This window comes from Micropterus salmoides, unplaced genomic scaffold (assembly GCF_014851395.1).
Source record: "Micropterus salmoides isolate LMB-PRFRI ecotype aquatic unplaced genomic scaffold, ASM1485139v1 Ms_hic_scaffold_19, whole genome shotgun sequence".
In the NCBI taxonomy this organism is placed as follows: Eukaryota; Metazoa; Chordata; class Actinopteri; order Centrarchiformes; family Centrarchidae; genus Micropterus; species Micropterus salmoides.
Genome location: NW_024041039.1, coordinates 2,766,877 through 2,786,402, shown reverse-complemented (window position 1 = coordinate 2,786,402; position 19,526 = coordinate 2,766,877). Strand labels below are relative to the sequence as shown.

The following is a 19,526-nucleotide window of genomic DNA, read 5'->3' as shown; positions in this document are numbered from 1 at the left end:
TTAAATGCCCATTCAAACGTTTTTTTGAATTATACAATTTGCGAAAACAAACATCCAAACAAACATATTAACTTACTTGAATGGCAGGTCTTTCCTTTCCAGCTATCCACACAGTTGCAGTAGAAATCGTTAAGCAGATCGACACATTGGCCTCCATTCTGACAGGGGTTCTTGTTGCACTCATTCACATCTGGAGGAAAGTCAAACAGTGAGTCAGTGCAGTTATTTTAGTTGTTGATTTTTATCTTTTGATAACATAGAGCTACATCCTTCAAATGTTTGAAAGCTCACACTATTGTGAACTATAAGATTGCTTCCTTGCATGTGGTTGTTAATATGCAGATTTCTAAGATTGCTACATTGATATTTGTTTGGTATATATTTTTTTATATTTAACCAAATCTGTAAAAAAAATAACATATTTTACATGGATTACTATTTGTGTACAGTCAGTTTCGAGCTTTACACTCAAAAGTGGTTGATGTTTATTCAACCAATTAAATTATGTCTGCTTTTGTTCTCTCTGTAATATTAATATAAGTAATAGTGTCATCTGCAAATGTGTACACAGACCAACGTAAGTAAAAGTTATAAAACAGAGTTTAAAGTTAAGTTACCACATTTTTCTCCTTGCTTTTATCTCCAAAACAAATCCTCCATTGTTTTGTCTTCCTCAAGATTATCAGACAGCTGATCATTGCTCTGCTGCTGCAGGCCAGTGATGGATTCTCCCAAGATATGTGACTCACAGGCAGGATGACTTAGCAAGGCTCTTCCCAAAAACTTGCATATCTGTACTGTTACTCGCACTGACCCCAGTCCTCTCAGACACACATACTCACCAAAATCACATAAACTGCCCTCCCAGCCGTCTGGGCAGAAACACTGGAAGGAGTTGATCCCATCGATGCATGTGCCTCCGTTCTTACAGGGCGATGACGCACAGTCATTAATGTCTGCAGGCGGAGAGAGGAGAGAAATGTACAGATGTCAAGTTAATAATTTAATTTTTTGGACCTTTTTTGTGTTGTTTTGTTCTTGGATACGTGCATTGTTGTTACTTTCATACATCTAACTCTGCTCGCCTGCTGCTGGAGCATCAGCTTTGTATCTAAGATACATATTATTACAACCACTATGTTTTGATATTTCAGAGGTAAACACACCCTTAACTTAAAGAAATCAGCTTGGATGCAGTTTCTTGCTCATTTTTTATTGTTTGTGTTGTTTTTCCTTCTGCAGTAAGCATTCAGTGATGTCCTTACTGCATTCCCGAAAGAATCATTTGGTTCCCAGTGACAGTAACTGATGATAAATATAGTCTGTGTGTTGAGCTAATAATGACTCACTCTCGTGGCAGTAGGTGCCAGTGAATCCCGGCTCACAGGAGCAGCTGAAGTTCCCGGCAGGCAGGCTGATGCAGCGGCCGTGGGGGCCGCACACATTGGATGAGATGTGCCACACCCGCTTTTGGGTGTCATTGGTTGCCACGGCAACGGTGCAACTGTCAATCACTTAAAGTGAATAAGTGAAACACAAAAAAAACGATCAGCCAGGCAGAAAGTTGGAATGGAAAGGCTGGTTAATTAAAATATATCTTGAAATCAGAGATACAAGGATTCTCCAGGTGCTGCGTTACCTTGACACAGGTTGGTCTTGCAGTGGTCCTTGAGCTCTGAACAGGTCTTGCCCTCGTAATCGTCTGGGCAGCTGCAGTAGAAATCTCCCATCAGGCTGTGGCACTGGGCCTTATTGTGACATGGGTTTGGGCTGCATGGATCATTCTGCACCTGCAGAAATATAGTACAGGTGTGTTCTCAGCAACAAAGCAACATAGATGAAGTCTTTTTACAGTGTATTTTATTAGCTGGATCTAGTCCTCACCTCACAGGTTGTACCAGCGAAGCCCTGCGGGCATTCACACATGAACCCGTCCAGCAGGGCGTGGCAACGGCCACCGTTCCTACATGGACTGCTGGCACAACGATTTCTCTGAACCTCACAGTGCCGTCCCACAAATCCTGCCTGGCAAACACACTGGTAGCCTCTGGCCACCTCCTGGAACAGAAGCAAGAAGTTACAAAAACTCTGCTGTCACATTTCACTTAGATACAGATGATCAAAGTGGAAGAGCTTCCAATTTCTGACTACATGAGCAGTGTCCTCTATAATTAAAGAAAACCTTGGTTTTGTTAAAGCACCCAACAGGAGCATATGATTCCCCGTAGAACATCCTCCCAACTAATGACGTGATAAAAGGCCCTTTAATGTACTATGTTGAGGTACAGAGCATCAACACTAATGGTGTAACAGATCAACTGTGTATTCATTTCGAATTTTAACCATTATAGTGTGAAAAACTGTTTTACAGCCGCTGTAACTTTTTCAAGTAATAATTCCGGATATCGATAGAAGACGTTCAGTGATGGGTTGGGGGAGAGCCGTCCCTTTTGAGTGAAACCCCGTAGGCTGTGACTTGGGGCATGTTCATTGCTTGTCATCATAAAAACAGATCATCGTCGATTGTGATGTTTATCGTAGCTTTACTAACATCTGCTGCCTTCCTTTCAACACAGCTCCAGTCTCTTTGTGGCACAGCAGCCTTCTGTGTTGACAGGCTATTACTCGTGACGTCTAACCAATCAGATTGTCCAATCAGGACTTTGAGCGAGGCTACAGAGTGGTGACTACTGACGGCGAGTGGCGGACACATCAGAGTCAAAATAATTTAACCATAATGTTAATGGTTTTTTTTCTTGCTGATCCGAAAAATGATCTGATCAGTGACCACAGTATAAGATTCGTGATCTGTTCACACAACATTTAGTTGTAGATGAAGTTCAACGCATAGGCCTAGATGTTTCAATGTCAACCCCAACAAACGGCAATGTTTCATGATAACATGATAATAAGGCTCAATAAAAAATTCATTTAAAAACAAAACTTAAAGAGTTATGGATGTAAGTATTTAAGATTCAGACTGTCGTGTCTGTATTTGTGTCAAAACATTTACTTGAACTTGGTGAAAATCCTTCTGACTGTTCCTAATAATGCTTGTTTTATCTGTGTGTGACAAGGTCGTTCTGTGGATTTACTACTTCTCCTGTATTTTATTTTGTACTTATTCACAAAATGAAAAAAAACACCTTTCAGGCTGTACAAGTTGGTAACAAATGTTTCACATCCATCACACCCATGAGCATATTATTTTATGTTCTGACAGGTACTTAATCGTGTTCCAATTCCATTACCGTGTCATGTTACATTAAAAAAAATATAAATTTAACAAAGCCCTCAGTGTTTTTGGAAGCTATATAAACTGTCTCCACATTGATATTTCTGAATCTCACCTTGCAGGTCCCCCCATTCTGACACTGACCATGGCAGCTGTTCATGTCTGAGGGGAAAACAAAAACAGAGAAAACGTCAAGTTTCAGTTTGACAAACTGGGAAGTGGAACATGCAGCTGCTACAGAGAAGTGGTTGACAAAAGTAAAGCAAAGGGATCCATGCCTAGGTGAAATGTGAGATGCAGATTCAGAGGTGCAGTAAGAACATGCGATGAAACCAAATGGTAGAAGTCAAAACTAGATTCAGATTTACAACAGCTGGGGAAAAGTCAGTTTTAGTCTTATAAGAGTTAGGCCAGGTTTAAACAACCATCTGTGAGGCAAGAGGAAGGAGAATGAATGGAGAGCTGAAGTTCAGACTCTTATTTAGACTCTGCTCCACTAGCATCTTTAAGCAGGGATAGGCAATTTATTTTAGAAGCAATTTTTGTTATATTTGAAATACTCTATACATATTTAATATTACAAAGAGTACGGTCTAGACCTGCTGGCACTATAAAATAAAACTGAATTGAATTAAAAGTACAGACAGCAATCAATAAATTAAATGTTCTGACACAAAAATCTGGTACCTGTGTGGCTGTCGCGGGACTGTAATAAGCACGGCTGGTCTACTTGCCTGCCTGCCTCAGCACACACTGCACATTAACATGACATTTAGGGGAGTGGCTTTGGAAGGAGGCCTGAAGGGAGGGGAGGTTGGGATTGTTTTTCAGTTGGATGCTTTTAAATTCTCGCCAACTCTTGCTGGTTCTCCAACATTGCCTACCCCAGCTTTAATAGAAGTTTCTGATACAGGGTTTCTTTCAGAAAAGCCAAAAATGTTGCTGTTGTTTACCTCCCATATTTTAGTTTAAACAAAATAAGGGCGCAGATTTTTTTTTGTAGCATTCAACAATACAAATACCTCTAAAAGTCTCAACCATTAGCATGCTGTCAAAGCCTTATGGGGCTGTCCAGATATTGTTTATTTCATTAGCACTGAACAACGACTTATCCCATGGGAGCTGTAGACAGTAAACTTTAACAACTTTTGCCATTTAAAGCAAGAAAGTTTAGCCTTCATTCTAAGATTTAGCTTTACTAGATAGTAAAATGTTAATAACTTTTAGCATAAAGAAGGACAAATTATTTTGCTAGCATTCAACTACAACATGTGCCTCGAGTAGCCATTAGCACACTCATGGGAGCTGTAGTGACACATGTTTTCTGTCCAAGATAAATACAACTGTACAAGACAGCATGTTTCAGAAAGACTGCTAACTGAATGAGAGGGTTGCAGACAGAGTTACAGAAGCTAGCCAGCAAAGAGGACTTCGGCTCTAACAGCGCTACAGGTAGGCGGGAAGAGGCTGAAGACTAATGATTTTCTGGATTGATACTAACTGATGTCACAGTTCTGGCCAACCCATCCACGAAAGCAGGCACAGTGATATCCACCAATCAAGTTTTTGCAAGAGTAAGCATTCAGGCAAGGCTTCCCTGCGCACTCATTAACGTCTGCAAAATGAAGACGAGAGACACAGAGAGAGAATGAATGACAGAGCTCAGAACCTGCCCAGAAGCCCCGTCACCAAGCACAGTAGCTTCATATCGTACCACACAGGAAAATTACAGCCAGATATTAAAGGTCTTCTCTGGATTAAAGCCCCTTTCAGACGCTGAACCTGTAATGTTTCTGGCTTTATCCACTTGTTTTTGGGCTTTCAAACGTAGGTCTCTGTTACAGAAATGTTCCAAGGCTTGCAGATTTATTAGAATTTTGTCTGAAAACATAACGTTTTAAAGGGCGCATCAGTAAAGGAATTTAAAACTTATTTTACATCTCAGTGTCTTCTGGAAGGGTACTCGCCTCTGTTTCTCACTAGATCCCAAAATTCAGTTTCAGAAGTAGAAGGTAGATTTCAGCTGAACATTTTACACAGTTAAAGAGCACCCAAGAACAGATACAACTTATAAGATATTAAGATCTGACTTTTCCTATAAACACTCTCTTATTTTTTTCAACTTCCTGACAAGGACAAACAATCCTCGATCCCTAAAAATGGCTGATCCGACGTCAGTGTAACAGCTCTAAACTGGCTCATTCACAGTATTTCATGAGTTAAATTGATTTCAATTCCTTGCACATGAGAAATGTATTATAGAGTTGACCATTTGGAGTGCCTAATGTGCATATTTAACTCTGTGTGTGGAGAAGCCTTTCTGTTACCATGTAGTCAGATTGCTTTCAGACTTTCATGGGTAAACGACCTGGGGTCTTTTTCAAACATGTAACATTGCCAGAACATTTACAGGGTGAAGTTCCTTCATGACAGGGTTTCATTTCTTCCACAGCTTTCCATCAACCCACTGCTTTATCCTCTCCCCACTCCCTCTGGGTTAATGTCTCTCTATTGCATTCTCCAAAGGCCAACCTGCGGCATTCCAAGTGGTCAGTTTCAGAGGCGGCTATCGCGTCCCCCGCCACACCGCCTCGCTCACTATAAACCGACACGGTGCATTAATACTACTCCCAGGAGGTAAGCGGCACCTGTTGGCCTGCTGAAACTAAACACCCCCAACTCCTTCCCAAAAACCCAACCTCTCCCTGTACCACTACCCCTCCTCCTTGCCCCGCCCTCTCCCAGGTACCACCCCGCTCCCTGAAAGGGGAAGCGCTCTGAGAATAACAGAATCTGTAACGCAAACCGAAGCGTTTCGGTTGCTCTCCGTGCGTGTTTACAGGTTATAAAATGTTTCCTGGCTGAAGGCGAAGGGGGTCAGGGCTCCGAAATGCCAGGGCGCCGCCTTACTGTAGTATACATACACCCCTGTCTGGAGCCAAAGATAACCCCCCGGTGGAGTATATTTGGTCCCAAGGCTAGCAGTTGCCAGGCGGGAGGTTATTTTTAGCTTTACTCAAGTCACCTGGCTCGAGTTGCAGATGATACCAAGCGAGTGTCTCCGTTGGGCGTGCGTATACACAAACACACACACACTCAGTTGAAATTAGTGGCCCTCCTGCAGTAATACTACTGGTTAAACGACACGGCAAGATAAACAAACAGCCACATATACTGTGACTCTGCAAGCAAACGGGATTCCTGGAATGAATTAGGATGCAAGGCATTCACTGTGCAACACACACAGAAACGTACCGACTTCATCACAGCAGAGTATCAACCAACATGCAACATTGTTTTGAATCAGGATTTTAGAGATTACATCAATTTGAACTGGATCTATAAATGAACAAGTCTGCCAACAAAATGCTCTAAATCAAATTCACTGAAAAGCAACGTCTCGTGATCTTTAGCAACAATCAGATATACACATACAAACCTTTTCAAAATGTAAAAAAGGATCATAGCTATATATTAATGAATTATTTAGTGAGACGTACCTATCTGGCAGGTCTTGCCGGTCCACTGTGGAGGGCACAGGCATTCAAAGCTGTTCTCCATGTCGATGCAGGTTCCGCCCTGAGCACAGGGGCTGGAGGCACATTCATCTGTGTCTGAAAGTTAAACCAGACGGATGTTGAAGCAATTATCACATGAAAGTGGCTGCTAAATTAGCCTGTTTAGTTGTGTTTCCAACCTATAATAGTAAACTCTAAACTAACAGAGGAGAAAATCCCTAAATTCCCAGAATTAAACCTCTGAGGGCACAACGTTGGTGTCCTCAACGGTAGGGTTAGGTTTGGTGTCATTCGTCTCACAGTATGTCATGTTGCCCTGACAAAGACCTGGTTTAACTCACAAGCACAAAGCTAGACGTAGAAGCAGAGTACCAAGAGTTGACACGTTTGGAGAGAAGAAACAAACACTTTCAATTGAATGTTAAGACACAGACAACATGGCAGACAGATCTCATTGCCTCATCTCATCTGTGGAAGAGTTAATTGTCACCTTTAGCACAGGTTGGCCCGGACCAGCCTGCTGGACAGTGACACTCAAAGCCTGATGGGACTTCATGGCACGTCCCTCCGTTGGCACAGGGGTTGGACACACAGGCATGCTCGGCTAGCGAGAAATATTAGGAATAATTATGAAGATTTATTCCATTCCTCAGAACTTTGCCTTGAACGTGACGTGGCACAGAAACCTGGTTTATGAGGCATTTGATTTAGAGACTCACCGATCTCGCAGTTTTTGCCCGAGTAGCCGTCTGGACAGGCGCAGTTATATTCGTCTGGCTCCGTGTTCATACACGTCCCCCCATTCTTACAGGGCCGGTTGGTCCCGCAGTAGTTCAGATCTGCAGAGCAAAGAGCACCGATGTGACCGACTCTGTGTGCATCCACTTAACTAAATGAAAACATCAGTTAAATGCTTTTACTTCTCATCATTCTGCAGCTCTGTGCTCTTTGACTTCTAAAACACACCAGCCGTACACAATAAGCTGTTGTTACAGGCCCCATTTCATTGTTGTTTTCTTTCAAAAGCATTTCATTGTGGGTTACAAGAAGCACAATGTAAGAACATATTTACAGAAAATGTAATTTCTACTTTTGTTCCCTGAATCTTGACCAATCACACTGTGTCGTCACGCTACTTATTTTAGCCCATATTCTGGAAGTCAACAATACTTCAAAATAACTCTCGACTGTTTTGCAAATCAGATTGTTGAATGTACTTTCCTTCTAGGCGACCATTGGTTTCCATTCATTTCCACACAGCATGAAAATTGCTGAGTTGTGAAATTGATCTCAGTGAGGATCAAGCCTGCATTCATTTTTGTCCTAGTTATTGTTTTGGTGTAACATCTTGTACATTTTTCACATTAATACAACTCAGGCTACTTTCTGCTCAGTGGATGAAAAGTAGAAAATCAAAAGAAATCATCTTTATACTAAAATTACCATCAGTAAATGTGTGAATGACACGAATCAGCCTTTTAGTCAAGTTGCCTTAGAACTTCTAGATATTCAAAATATGGATATCTTACATCTTGTTTAGCTTTTTCATGTTTATATTGTGCATAATAATAATACTAGATACAAACACTGTGATGGGCACTGACCTTTGTCACACAGCAGGCCTCCCCAGTTCTTCTCACAGGTGCACTGCCAGGGCTCGTTGCAGGTACCGTGAACACAGCCGGGATACGGCAGGCACTCATCACAGAGCGGACCCTGCCAGCCGTAGTTACACCTGCAGCACACAGATTTAACAGTAAAACATGCTGTACACCTGGGAGGAATACTGTATTTCTTTATTACTTTATGTCCTTCCCACTCTTTGTCCCTTTTTCCTACCTTCCCTTCTTATTTTCCTTTATTCCTATATTATTTTATTTTTCTTTCGCCCACTTTCTTCATTTCATTTGTCCATTTTATCTTTGATTTCTTCTTCTTGAATTGAAACTTGATTTCATCTAACCAAGAACCTTATTCTACATGCAACTTAAACACGTTTTGTTTTGTTGTAATGGAGGAATCAGTTTCTACTGTTTTACCGTTACACTTGAAAGCTTGTGCCGCCACTGATTCCAGAAAACCAGCGCACAGACAGCAGAGTTCAGTGGGTGCAACGGTGGCAGAGCAGATTGTTCTGTAAAATAAGTGCCTCTTCTTTCAGAAGCACACTGAGGATGTGTTCTTATTGACAGCTCGGGCACACAGACGCACTTAATGACACAAGGGGGAGTTGAAAAACAGCGATAGTTACGTAGCGATAACAAATAAGTAATTTAATAATTTTACTGTGTGAAAACAACGTGCCAGTTAAATGTCCCCTGGTAAACGTGAAGAATGCTGTAGGTGCCAAAAAAATGGAAATGCTTTGGAGAGCGCTGATTTAGTTGCAGCTGAATATCTGTAATTGTGCCAGACGTGACGTCTTCAGCAAGGTGAATGACACGTTTGCTGCAGCTCCTGATCTCAGGACACACAGCGCCAGGGGATATTCCTGAGCAGCGACTGTGTTTATGTCCCATCATGCTGCTTACAACACATGCAGGTATTCATATCCATTTATCTTCGATCGCGTTGTTGCTTTCACTTTCCTATCAAGTCAATTCTGTCCTTAATTAAGTCCTAATAACTTTTTAAGTTTTCTTTTCAGTAAAAAGTGATCAAATCTACCAATCAAGTAAGAATATTTTTAAAATTTTTTAGAAATCAGTGTACTTTTAGAAAATACTTCAAACACACTGATTTGCAACGGAGCAGGCTGCAGTGGCGTATTTTTCACGTATGGCTGCAGCTAATGCTGATTAATCATTATTATTGATTAATCTCTATTATTTTTATTCTTCTTTTCTGATAAAAAATACGTGAAATAGGTCCCTCACTAGTTCTAAGACCTCAGGTCGACATCTTTATACTGCTTGTTTTGTCCAATGAGAACTGGAACCACTGAAAGTTTGGCATTTTTTCTTAATAAACTTAAACAATTACCTGATTATCAACAATACTGTAATTTACTTATTATTTCAAGGTTATTTATAAAATAAGACGGTAAGCACTCGATTAAAGGCCAAAATGACGTGCTGTGAACGTGTTTTTTGCAATGACATTTCTTCAGGTGTCATGTGTTGCATGTCTTCTCTCAGCCCTCTTCCTGTGTCGTGAGCCTGGTCGAGGTCAAACTTGGAATGAGCGGCAGGTTTGTGGAACGAGGTTTAGTCGTCTCAAAGGGGAGGCCAGTGAAGGGTTAGCTAATCTGTTGGTTTATGGCGGCACTCTGTTATTCCAAGGCCAGTGGTAACCTTGCCCCACCTGTCCTGTCATTTCTCTGTCGGGGCTATTTTAGGAATCAACCAACACCCCCCATCCCCCAACCACCACCCTCCCTCCGGCTCACAAACATTTCAATATGGATGCCGACCAAACACTTCTCTGACCAGCAGTGATATACTGCTGTGTAGTGAGCTGTACTATGCTGTAGTATGCTGGGTGGCAGAGGACAGCGGCAGACTGTGTCTGATCAAGAGGGTTTCATAGAAAATTTGGTTTATATTTAAGTTTTTTGGAGGAACGTACATTGTATTTGCACAACCAAAAACAAGACTCAAGAGTTTACAGCTGTGCTAAAGGCTCTATGAGGCTGTGAGCTAAATGCTCATTATATACCTACCAGGCTCACCATTTTAGTTTAGCCTGTTAGCATGCTAACATTTGCTAATTTGCAATAAAGACAAAGGGCAGCTAATTTGAATGTCATTAGTTCTGCAACCAAAGTGAAAACTGAAATTCTGACCAGTCATAACCAACATTATTAAACAGGTATCCTCCACAGTCAATGCACGACAATGCGTTAAAGAGGTGCAAAACCAACAGCAGCTGAAACAAAATTTTTATTAAAAACATTTTAAAGGGTCCATTCGTCGAGATTACAAATCTCATATTTTCCATCATCTCTACCGTTGCTATCCATGGGGATAGGTTGGTTGTGTAACACAAGATTTTCAGATATCTTTCTCTGAGATTTCTGCCTCCTGGAATTCAGGTGATCAGATCCTGATCATCAAAGATTCACATAATAAAAATGCAGCCAGGACCAGGTTCTGGTTCTGTTAAAACATGCACAAGTTTTGTTTCATGCACAAGTTGTAAGCTGGAACACCTCTAACTTTAATCTGATCTTGCTCGCTGAGTGAAGCGCAGTTATGTGCGTGTGTGTGTGTGTGTGTGTGTGTGTGTGTGTGGGACAGCGCTGTGTATTGTTTACTATAGTATGTGGCGTTGTCCAGCAGTGCGGTCGGCGGTGGTGCCCTGCACACTGTCAGCCATGCATCAGCGGTGGCAGCGTGGACAGTCTGTCTGGCTGCAGTGTGGGAGAGCAGGGAAATGGTTTCGTGCAGCCACAGGCCAAGGGTGGCATTACCCACAAGCCCCGTAGTCTGGCTGCTGCCGTCCCATCAATGGAAGGGGCCACAGGGGCCAGCCGGAGCCAAAAATATCCCGCCTGCCCACAACCCCCGCCCCGCTGCTGCCCCTCAGACAAACCACACCCAGAGGACGGGGCGGTGGGCAGGGTAGAGGTAGAGGGGGCTGTGTGTGTGTGTGTGTGTTTGTGTGGGACCGCTGAATTATTTACAGGCAAGCCTCGCGCCCAAATCCAGCTGACGGACTTAGTCCACTGTTGCCTAGCTACATGTTTAGTAGTGTCACATGAGGGAGCGTAGGTTGTGAATGCGCTGTGTGTAAGAAACAAGATATCAAACACACATTTTTAGTTTTCCTCTGCCAGGCTGAGATGTTTCTCTCTCTTTTTCCTCTCTGCCTTTAACCCTACAGACTCTTCTTCTTTACATTTTCCCAGTTTATTTCTCTCCTTCACTTTTTCCGATATCAGATTCACCTTAATTTGTTTAGTATCTATCTGTTTGATCGTATTGTATCAGCTCAGATACTATTTAATATTTATTTTGGATAGAAACAATCTGGTTGTTTGACCAATAATCTTAACTTATACCTGCAGTGTGGAACTTATGTCTCCCCCTTCTCACTGTAATAACGCAACACTATGGACACGTGTTTATGACGTTTAGGCTCTGCCATACTGAGCTGCCGCTGTTGCTGCAGTCGCTCTGGCAAACCAGTCAGTGAGAATGTCGCCACAGACACCTGATTTAAAAACTCGAGTGAGAGATTTACCTGCCGGCGAGAGGCTTAATCAGCAATGTGTTTTATCAAGTTTGGCGAGGGCTCCCACACTCTAGATTTAAGGTCCACTTGCTAGGTTATTCTGGAGCTTTCTGTATCGTTATAAATCCCAGCAGGTCAAAGTTGGAAAGAGTATTTTAATACACGTTCAATATGTCCTCTCATCCTTGTTGTCATTTTATTGCGTGATGTGTTGTTGTTAGCTTGTTTTTTTAAATCTAGGTGCTAACTAGCTTTACAGTGATGAAATATGCAACTCTGGAGAAATCCAACAAGTTGTGGGTTAGCAAGCGGCTGCTATAAGACGAGCTGATCTCAGAGCAGCACAGCAGCTACAGACAGTTATAGACACAACTCTCCCGCAACTATTGCTATCACACAGAACCGACCGATTGTGAGGAGACACTGACTGAATTTGACAAAAGGTTTACCGTTTCCTGGATAAGAATCGCTGACTCCACCTTTAATGTGTCAGGTTAGATTAATGAGACAGTCTACTTTAAATCAACAAAATAAAAGCTTTTATCCTGTCTTATTTGATGGATGTAATCCATCATCTTCCTCTTTCCCAGCAGTGCGCGTACATACCAGTGTGTGTGTGTGCGTGTGGGTGGGTGGGTGATTGGGATGAACCTCCGAATCACATGTTGAGGCACATTTCAGGGTGTTCCTCTCGTTTCCAATCCTCCGGCCATTTCCAATGAGAAATGTCAGCTTTTTTATTAGATCTTAACTAAATCAAACCTGCCTCAGTGTAAACCCTCACCTCCCTCCCATCTGCTACCTCTCCTCTCCTGCCGTTCGGCTACTGTGTGTTTGTGTGTGTGTGTGTGTGTGTGTGCACAGTTTGGCTGTGTCTAAATGTACAGTTCAGTCACATACAACAAACGCCTGGTCAGCCTTTTTTTTTAAAAAGCTCATAGTCTACAGTGCAGCCATGTTACAGCACTGTGTGTAGCTGTCCTCCTTGTGTGTTAGGGGTCAGTCTAACTCTATTCATAAGACACAGGAGGCAGGAAATAGTGTCCAGATAAAGCACTTCCTATAAGAATTCCCTCCCTTTATGATTCTAACAAAGTTAAAAAATTAACTTGTTAGCATTCAAAAAGCCCCCGTGAATTTTTGCTAGCGTGACTGGTCTCTCCAGCAGTTCTTCTAACGTCATCTCGACTAATAAAGGTTATAATCACTTATTTCCCTGTGAGCTCTTTGTGACCCCAGAGAAGTGCCACATGACTTGCTGTCGGTAACCGGACTTGATTTCGCCACGTGGGATACCAGAGACAGAATACATTTTTTATATTTTGATTTTAAGAGCGCGCACACTTGACAGTTCAGACTCAACTAAACGGGTGTCAGAGTGGCGGTTTCCGGGGACTTGGGATCTCAGAGAAAGTCACGTGATCAAACGTGACTTCAGACAGAAACAAACATGGAGGCAGAAGAGGAATGCGAAGCAGATACACAAAACGCTGGTGACGTTCACCAGTCAGCTCGCTCTTATTGGCATGATTTTGAATATCAAAGATGTTTGATATTTACAATTCGTCCTCAGGATTACGTCTGTAAACTACCTCACACTACAGGATTATCTGACCAGCCTCGGCTCGGGAACGCCCCCGTGGGAGGGCAAATCAGGCCCAAAATCATTATCCTCTAGTGTTCGGGCGGCATTAGTCAATTTTTATTTTATTTTTTTACAGGCGTCATAATGTAGAGCACTTTGCATCAAACTAACTAGCTATGTAACTGAACTTGCTTGCCTTATTGCGTTGAATATTATTCATTTACAGTTTTAGCTGCCTGCCTGTTGTCTGCAGATCTCTGGGTGGAATCTACATTTCCTCACAGGCGAGTGCCAGCCATAACAAAGCCCAGGATAGGAAGAGGTGATGGGGGCAGCAGACATTAGAGGAGGGGTGTAGGGGAGGGAGACGGGGACACAGTGCCTCTCTGCTGCTGGAGGAGGACGAGGGAGGAAACGTATAGCAAAAAAACAGGCCTCTCTTCTGTGTGTGTGTGTGTGTGTGTGTGTGTGTGTGTGTGTGTGTGTGTGTGTGTGTGTGTGTGCAGGAGCAGGCCAGCTTTAGAACAGGAAGCAGAACAATGGTTTCTGGATCACACTGGAGAGGAGGGATGGGGGGCACTTCACAGGACTAGGATGGGGGGAGGTAGGGGGTTAGGCTGCTTGGTATGTTATCAACAACCCCCCTCCCCTCACTGCCTCATCACTCGTTTTGTCGCCGCCGTTGTCCTCATTAAACTCTTACTGGGGTTTTCCATCCAAACAAGAGCATATTTTACATCACTTGACGGCTGCACTGTCAAGGTGGACAAAGTGGACAAACAAAAAAAATAAGAGGGGGGCACTTACTTGCATTCCCCCGGCACGCTGCACTTCCCATGCTGCAGGCTGCATCCTTGTTTGCAGATGGCTTTTGGGAAAGGAAAGGTAAAGTGGCAAGTTTAGAGACATTTCCTAAAATCTGTGACAGAATCTTAATTTCATCGGCATGTTTAAAACTCTAACATCAGACCGTTTCCAAGTTCTCGTCAGGCACCTTGTTTTGCAGGTGGTCAAGTCATTAAAATCTCATTTCCTGTGTTTTCTTGTTTGTGAAAAGGGAGAGAATCTTTGAATTTGAACAATGGATGGCAAAGCCCCTGTCGGAAAATTGAAGGTGTCTCGAGCAGTGAGCTTCCAAACATTCTTTGAATTCTTGCGAAGTTACATGAACTTCAATGAACTCCCAAACTCTTTCCGAAAAGAGCAGTTACGGAGGCAATGTCAGTGGCCTGTCAGTGTCAGAGGTTTTCAGATGAGTGAAAAACAAGACTGAATACCTTAATAAATAGTATTCTTACTATAGTTAACTGAGGAATTGTGCTATTAAAAGATAAGTAAAAGAAATTTGATCACATAAGTTTTGATCAACTTAATGGAAGGAAAGGAGTGTGTTTACAGTACGATTATCTTCCCTGTACCTGTTTTGCAGTCCGGCCCCGTCCAGCCCTCCATGCAGCCCCTGTTCCCGAACTGGTCACACACATAATGGCCGAAGTAGTCATCTCGAGGACGGCAAACTGTGTTGCACTTGCTGCCGTAGTAGTTTTCGTCGCAGCGTACGCGGATGGTGTACTCCAAGCTTGCGATCAGGCTTTTATACTCCACCGTCTGCCTCTCCTCTCCGGGATTAATCATCCCTTTGTGGATGCTGCGCTCGATCAGCAGCTCATCATCTGGACCAAAGACAAACAAATGAACACGTTGAGGCAGTGACACTGTTGAGTTCTTTGTGCTGATGTGATAATAAGGGCAGATTTAACAAAACTGTTAAATCCTTGAGTTCAGACAGAACTCCAGGTGACTTGTTTTAAAAAGACTTACAGATGACTTTGGCAAACGTTACGCTATTTTGGGTGACTGGAGCTTAAACTCAAATCCGATAAGAGCAGGACAGAGCGGCTAACCAATTCTGAGCATCCACGACCATAAGGGGAATACCATACAGTGGCTTTTCCAGTCCTGCATGGAGCGGTTTCTAATGAAATCTGTAACACCACTAAATAACGCGGCTGGCTAGTGAAACCTTGGATATAACATTAATGTCACCACCGAGTTATTATGCTAACGTTTGCAGCTTACACGAGACCAGACAAACACTCGTGATGCCCAGTATGGCTCTTACTAGACCACTTCATCATGCAGAGAAATCCAAAGCTCAAGTGCTAGTTACGTTTGCGACTATGATCGGATAGAGTGGCGTTTGGCGAACAATCATCTGACTAATCGGCTACTTCTCCAGCACTACAGAAGAAAGAACACTCAGCAGGTCAAGTATTTGGGTCAGTTAGATAGAAATGTCTACAACAAAAATTCTGAATGACATTCCAGAGAGCAGGGCTGATTCCGGTTTAAGGGATTTGACCCATCAACCCTGTGTTCAGTGAGATAAGACTATGAGGCTTCGAAGAATGCTTGTTGTTCACACACACATCAGAGGGAAGGTGCAACCTCCGGTCAAACCTTTACTCTGTTCCACCAAGAATGTGGAAGACGAAAAAAAAAAAAAAAGAAGAGGAGGAAAAAGGTGGAAAGAATGGGAAAATGAAGCGAGCACAAACAGAGGGTGTAGGAGCGAGGTCTGCGAGGGCTTGATAACCAAAATTCTTTTTCAGTTTTCCTGCTCGGTGAAATGCCTTTCTGTCCCCCACTCTACCCCCTCCCTCTGTCCCCCCGCTCAGGATATCCAGCCCCAACTCCATCGGAGCCAGGCCGGAAATAATAAGAGACGGGGAACAGGCGAGGAAGGGCGACATAGGAAAGGCCCTTTAGCTTGTTCTCAAGGAACAGAAGAACCGTGACCCAGCAGGCTTTGCTACTGTGGCTCAGAGAGCTGAGTGTGACCTGGACGAGACAGAGCTGGAAGGAAGAACTCATCCTCTCTGCTCACAGCCGAGAATATGAGACCACTTCAGTGGCAAGTATAAGCTACATTTCGACAACCCGGTGTGACTATAAATGCTGCTGTTAACATTTCCCTTAATGACTAGGGATGCAGCGATTACCGGATTTCACACGCTTAAAAACGTCACAGTTAATTAATAGTAAAGGCTCCGCTACACCGAATCTATTGCAACTTGGACAAAACGAAAAGTTACACAAGCGGTGCAGCAGCTTAAAGTGCTGTTATCAGAGACATGGGGGCTACGATGGGTACACTGGCTAAACTATGGCAGAGGGACCAGACTGTGAAGGTTCCTGCTAAAGGAGCCAATACCTACATCAAACTTGATGCAGCACCTGCGGGATCACCACCCAGCTTTGCACGCCCAGGTAAAGGTATTGCATAATAATAAAAATGTGGCAAGTTGTTCGGGAATTAAATATAAACGTGTCACTTGAGAGTTGAGCTTTCAGTGCCATGGAAACAAACAAAGCTTGTGTAACCTTTCTGTAACCTTTCAACGTTGTCCCCGCAAGACTTTCAGTCACTGAACATTTAACGTTACATCCTGTTTCCACCAAAACTTGAATGGATGAGAGCTGATGACAGTAACAGTTCAGTTTATTCCCCTCCTTAATAACTCTTTTAGTCTAGGACGCTGCGTTTGGCCTTGGTTCACTTGGAGGCTGCTGAGCCCGGTTCAGTTGCCCATACTGCAGTCTGTCAGCCAACTAGAAAGCTAACTTAGCTGTAAGGCTAACTGAACTAACTAGTTAACTGTCCCTGTTTTTTCAGAGTATGACTTTGACAGGTGGAGAGTAGACTCAATTATTACACAATCTGAAAAACATATTGGCTATGTGAAATGTAACACAAGCTGCTTTGTATATTTTAATATCATCATGATAACTGAAGTTTCATTGCTGTAGAAAAAGACTGAAAACCCACTAAGAATCCATTTTCACGCTGTCCTGATTTACTGAGTCTCTCTGCGAGCTAACACACTGCCACAGATTTCAGTCCCGCACCCACCACCTGAAACACCCAGGCACTCACTCACTGCTGTTCATCTCTAGCAATTAGATATAAAAATATAGACCAATCACGAGCTCTCTCTGTACTGGAGGAGACACACTAAGAGAGGCCGTTGTTACCAGGGAGAGCAGGAGAGAGTGGGCCATATTAAACCAGCTTATATAAACAACGAGGGGCTTCAGATCTGAGCAGCTGATCGTGTCGAGAGCAACATGATTATCTGTGTGAAGAGAGGATTCATTTTAGAAACGAAGTCTGACTTGTTTTTACAGAGTTTTAAAGAGTTTTTTAGTTATATCCAACAAGCTGCTTGTAACTGGAGTGTTCTGTTTGGGCTGTTGTACTTTTTGCTTTGACCTTTGACCTCCTTACAGCTTGTAACAGTGTTGATTTTTGAACTGAAGTCAAGGCTGTGTTCATGCCGCCAGTTCAAATGTGTCATTTGGTTTCTCTTCCCCTGACTTCATCCAATGGTTTTCAGAAAGATGTACAGTCTGTTTTTTAATGCACCACATTGATTTGCTCTGCAAAATCTGCAAATCTTTAATTAAAATCTCAAATAAAGCATTTCAGTCCACGTTGAGAAATGAAGACATTTACTTACAACGCCCTTTTTTATTTAACAAAAGAAACCAAAGTTCTAACATATTTTCTGAACACAAGCATAACTGGCATGTGTTGATCAAAAATAAGTAAACAAGATTCCAAAAATAATCATACAGTATTAATTTCCCGCTTTAGCTCCAACTAAGGAACTTTTTTGTATCAATGTGTCAGTCATATCTTTTTTTGAATAAATCAAATAATCTTTTAATCTATAAAAGAAAAAATGATGATGCATGTCCGTCACACAAACCAGAGACAGTAAAATGTGAAGCCAGCAGCTAAAAAAAAAACCCTGGGCAATACTCATTTTATACAGAATACCGTAAAACTTTGAATAATAGCCCGGGCTTTTATTTGCTAAAATCACTGAATTGACCCTGCCTTTATTTGGGACAGGTGTCCATATGGGACAGACCTTTAATTCCTTTTGCACAAAACTGAAACTCCTATGAAACAGTTTATTTATATTATATTCATATATAATACTTGATCAAATAATACACGTCATTCATTTGATCTAGCTCCGACAGACGGCTTGTGTGCTTTTTTTATTTTGAAGGCAGCAGCTAACGAAAACAGGGTGCAGGATGACAGAAGTGCGGCAGAAGTTAGCAGACAGCAATGGACTTCACATGACAGGATTCACAACTTGGAAGAATTTTTATGAAAAGCTGTTTTGACTGTTTTGATCGGTGGACCCTCACAGACTAAAGGAAGATAAATAAACAGGAACGGACACATTCGGACTGAACGAGCGCTTCAAAGGTAACGGCAGTCAGCACTTTTTTTCCTTTCCTCTCCTACCATGCAGGTTACACCTGTAAATCTATAAGAATTAGACTTTGGGGCTCGTTGTTTCTGTTAAATGAATTGAACGATTGAATTGTGGAGAATCTAACCGATGTAACGATGTGCAGCATGTCCACACTGACACATTGATCATGTGTTTAAACATTAATATTTGTATTAACAATCTGAGCAGTTTAGAAGCAGCTAAAGCGGGCGACACTGCGGGGTTTAAGAGGTTTTATACATCCAAAGAACTTCTATAAAAACCAGACCAGGCGTTTAATGGAGACCTGCGTTTATTTGTCAAAATGCGTTCCCACACCAGGCCAGTTTATCCGTGTATGTTTGTCAGGCCTAACACACTGGAAACCTGTCTACAAGTAATAGCTTGTGATGCCTCTTTTTGTGTGGGCATGAGCTACGAGCAGTTACACCAAAAAGTGATTTTTCCTTCTCAGGTTGTTTATTTAGATGCCTGAGGAGGGGAATGTATCCATTCTACAACTTTCTTTTCCATTTAATCATTTTGTGACGCCTCAGACTTAACCCGCGGATGGATAATTGACGGATAGATGGATAAAGTAACTGTAAAAGCACACCTGGAATGAGCAACAGTGCCAAAACATCAGTCTCACATCAACAGTAATTCAGCAATGATAACATGGTTGTCAAGGAGTTCTATTGTTTTGGGAAGCTTCTGCC

General features: G+C 42.4%; 1 protein-coding gene across 2 annotated transcripts in view; it reads right to left on the bottom strand.

Annotated features, from left to right (window-relative positions):
- Positions 1 to 19,526, bottom strand: part of LOC119910320 (protein jagged-2-like) — a 57,829-nt gene that overhangs the window by 13,874 nt on the left and 24,429 nt on the right. The window contains exons 4-16 of one of the 2 annotated variants that reach the window (XM_038728849.1): positions 14,932 to 15,186; positions 14,321 to 14,381; positions 8,358 to 8,488; positions 7,473 to 7,592; positions 7,244 to 7,357; positions 6,736 to 6,849; positions 4,737 to 4,850; positions 3,351 to 3,397; positions 1,885 to 2,058; positions 1,640 to 1,790; positions 1,350 to 1,514; positions 843 to 956; positions 77 to 190 (exon numbers count right to left, since the gene is read on the bottom strand). In XM_038728849.1, coding sequence (XP_038584777.1) covers positions 77 to 190; positions 843 to 956; positions 1,350 to 1,514; positions 1,640 to 1,790; positions 1,885 to 2,058; positions 3,351 to 3,397; positions 4,737 to 4,850; positions 6,736 to 6,849; positions 7,244 to 7,357; positions 7,473 to 7,592; positions 8,358 to 8,488; positions 14,321 to 14,381; positions 14,932 to 15,186 — 1,674 coding nt within the window. The remainder of the gene's footprint in view (positions 1 to 76; positions 191 to 842; positions 957 to 1,349; positions 1,515 to 1,639; positions 1,791 to 1,884; positions 2,059 to 3,350; positions 3,398 to 4,736; positions 4,851 to 6,735; positions 6,850 to 7,243; positions 7,358 to 7,472; positions 7,593 to 8,357; positions 8,489 to 14,320; positions 14,382 to 14,931; positions 15,187 to 19,526) is intronic. The other variant, XM_038728850.1, reaches the window with a different exon arrangement.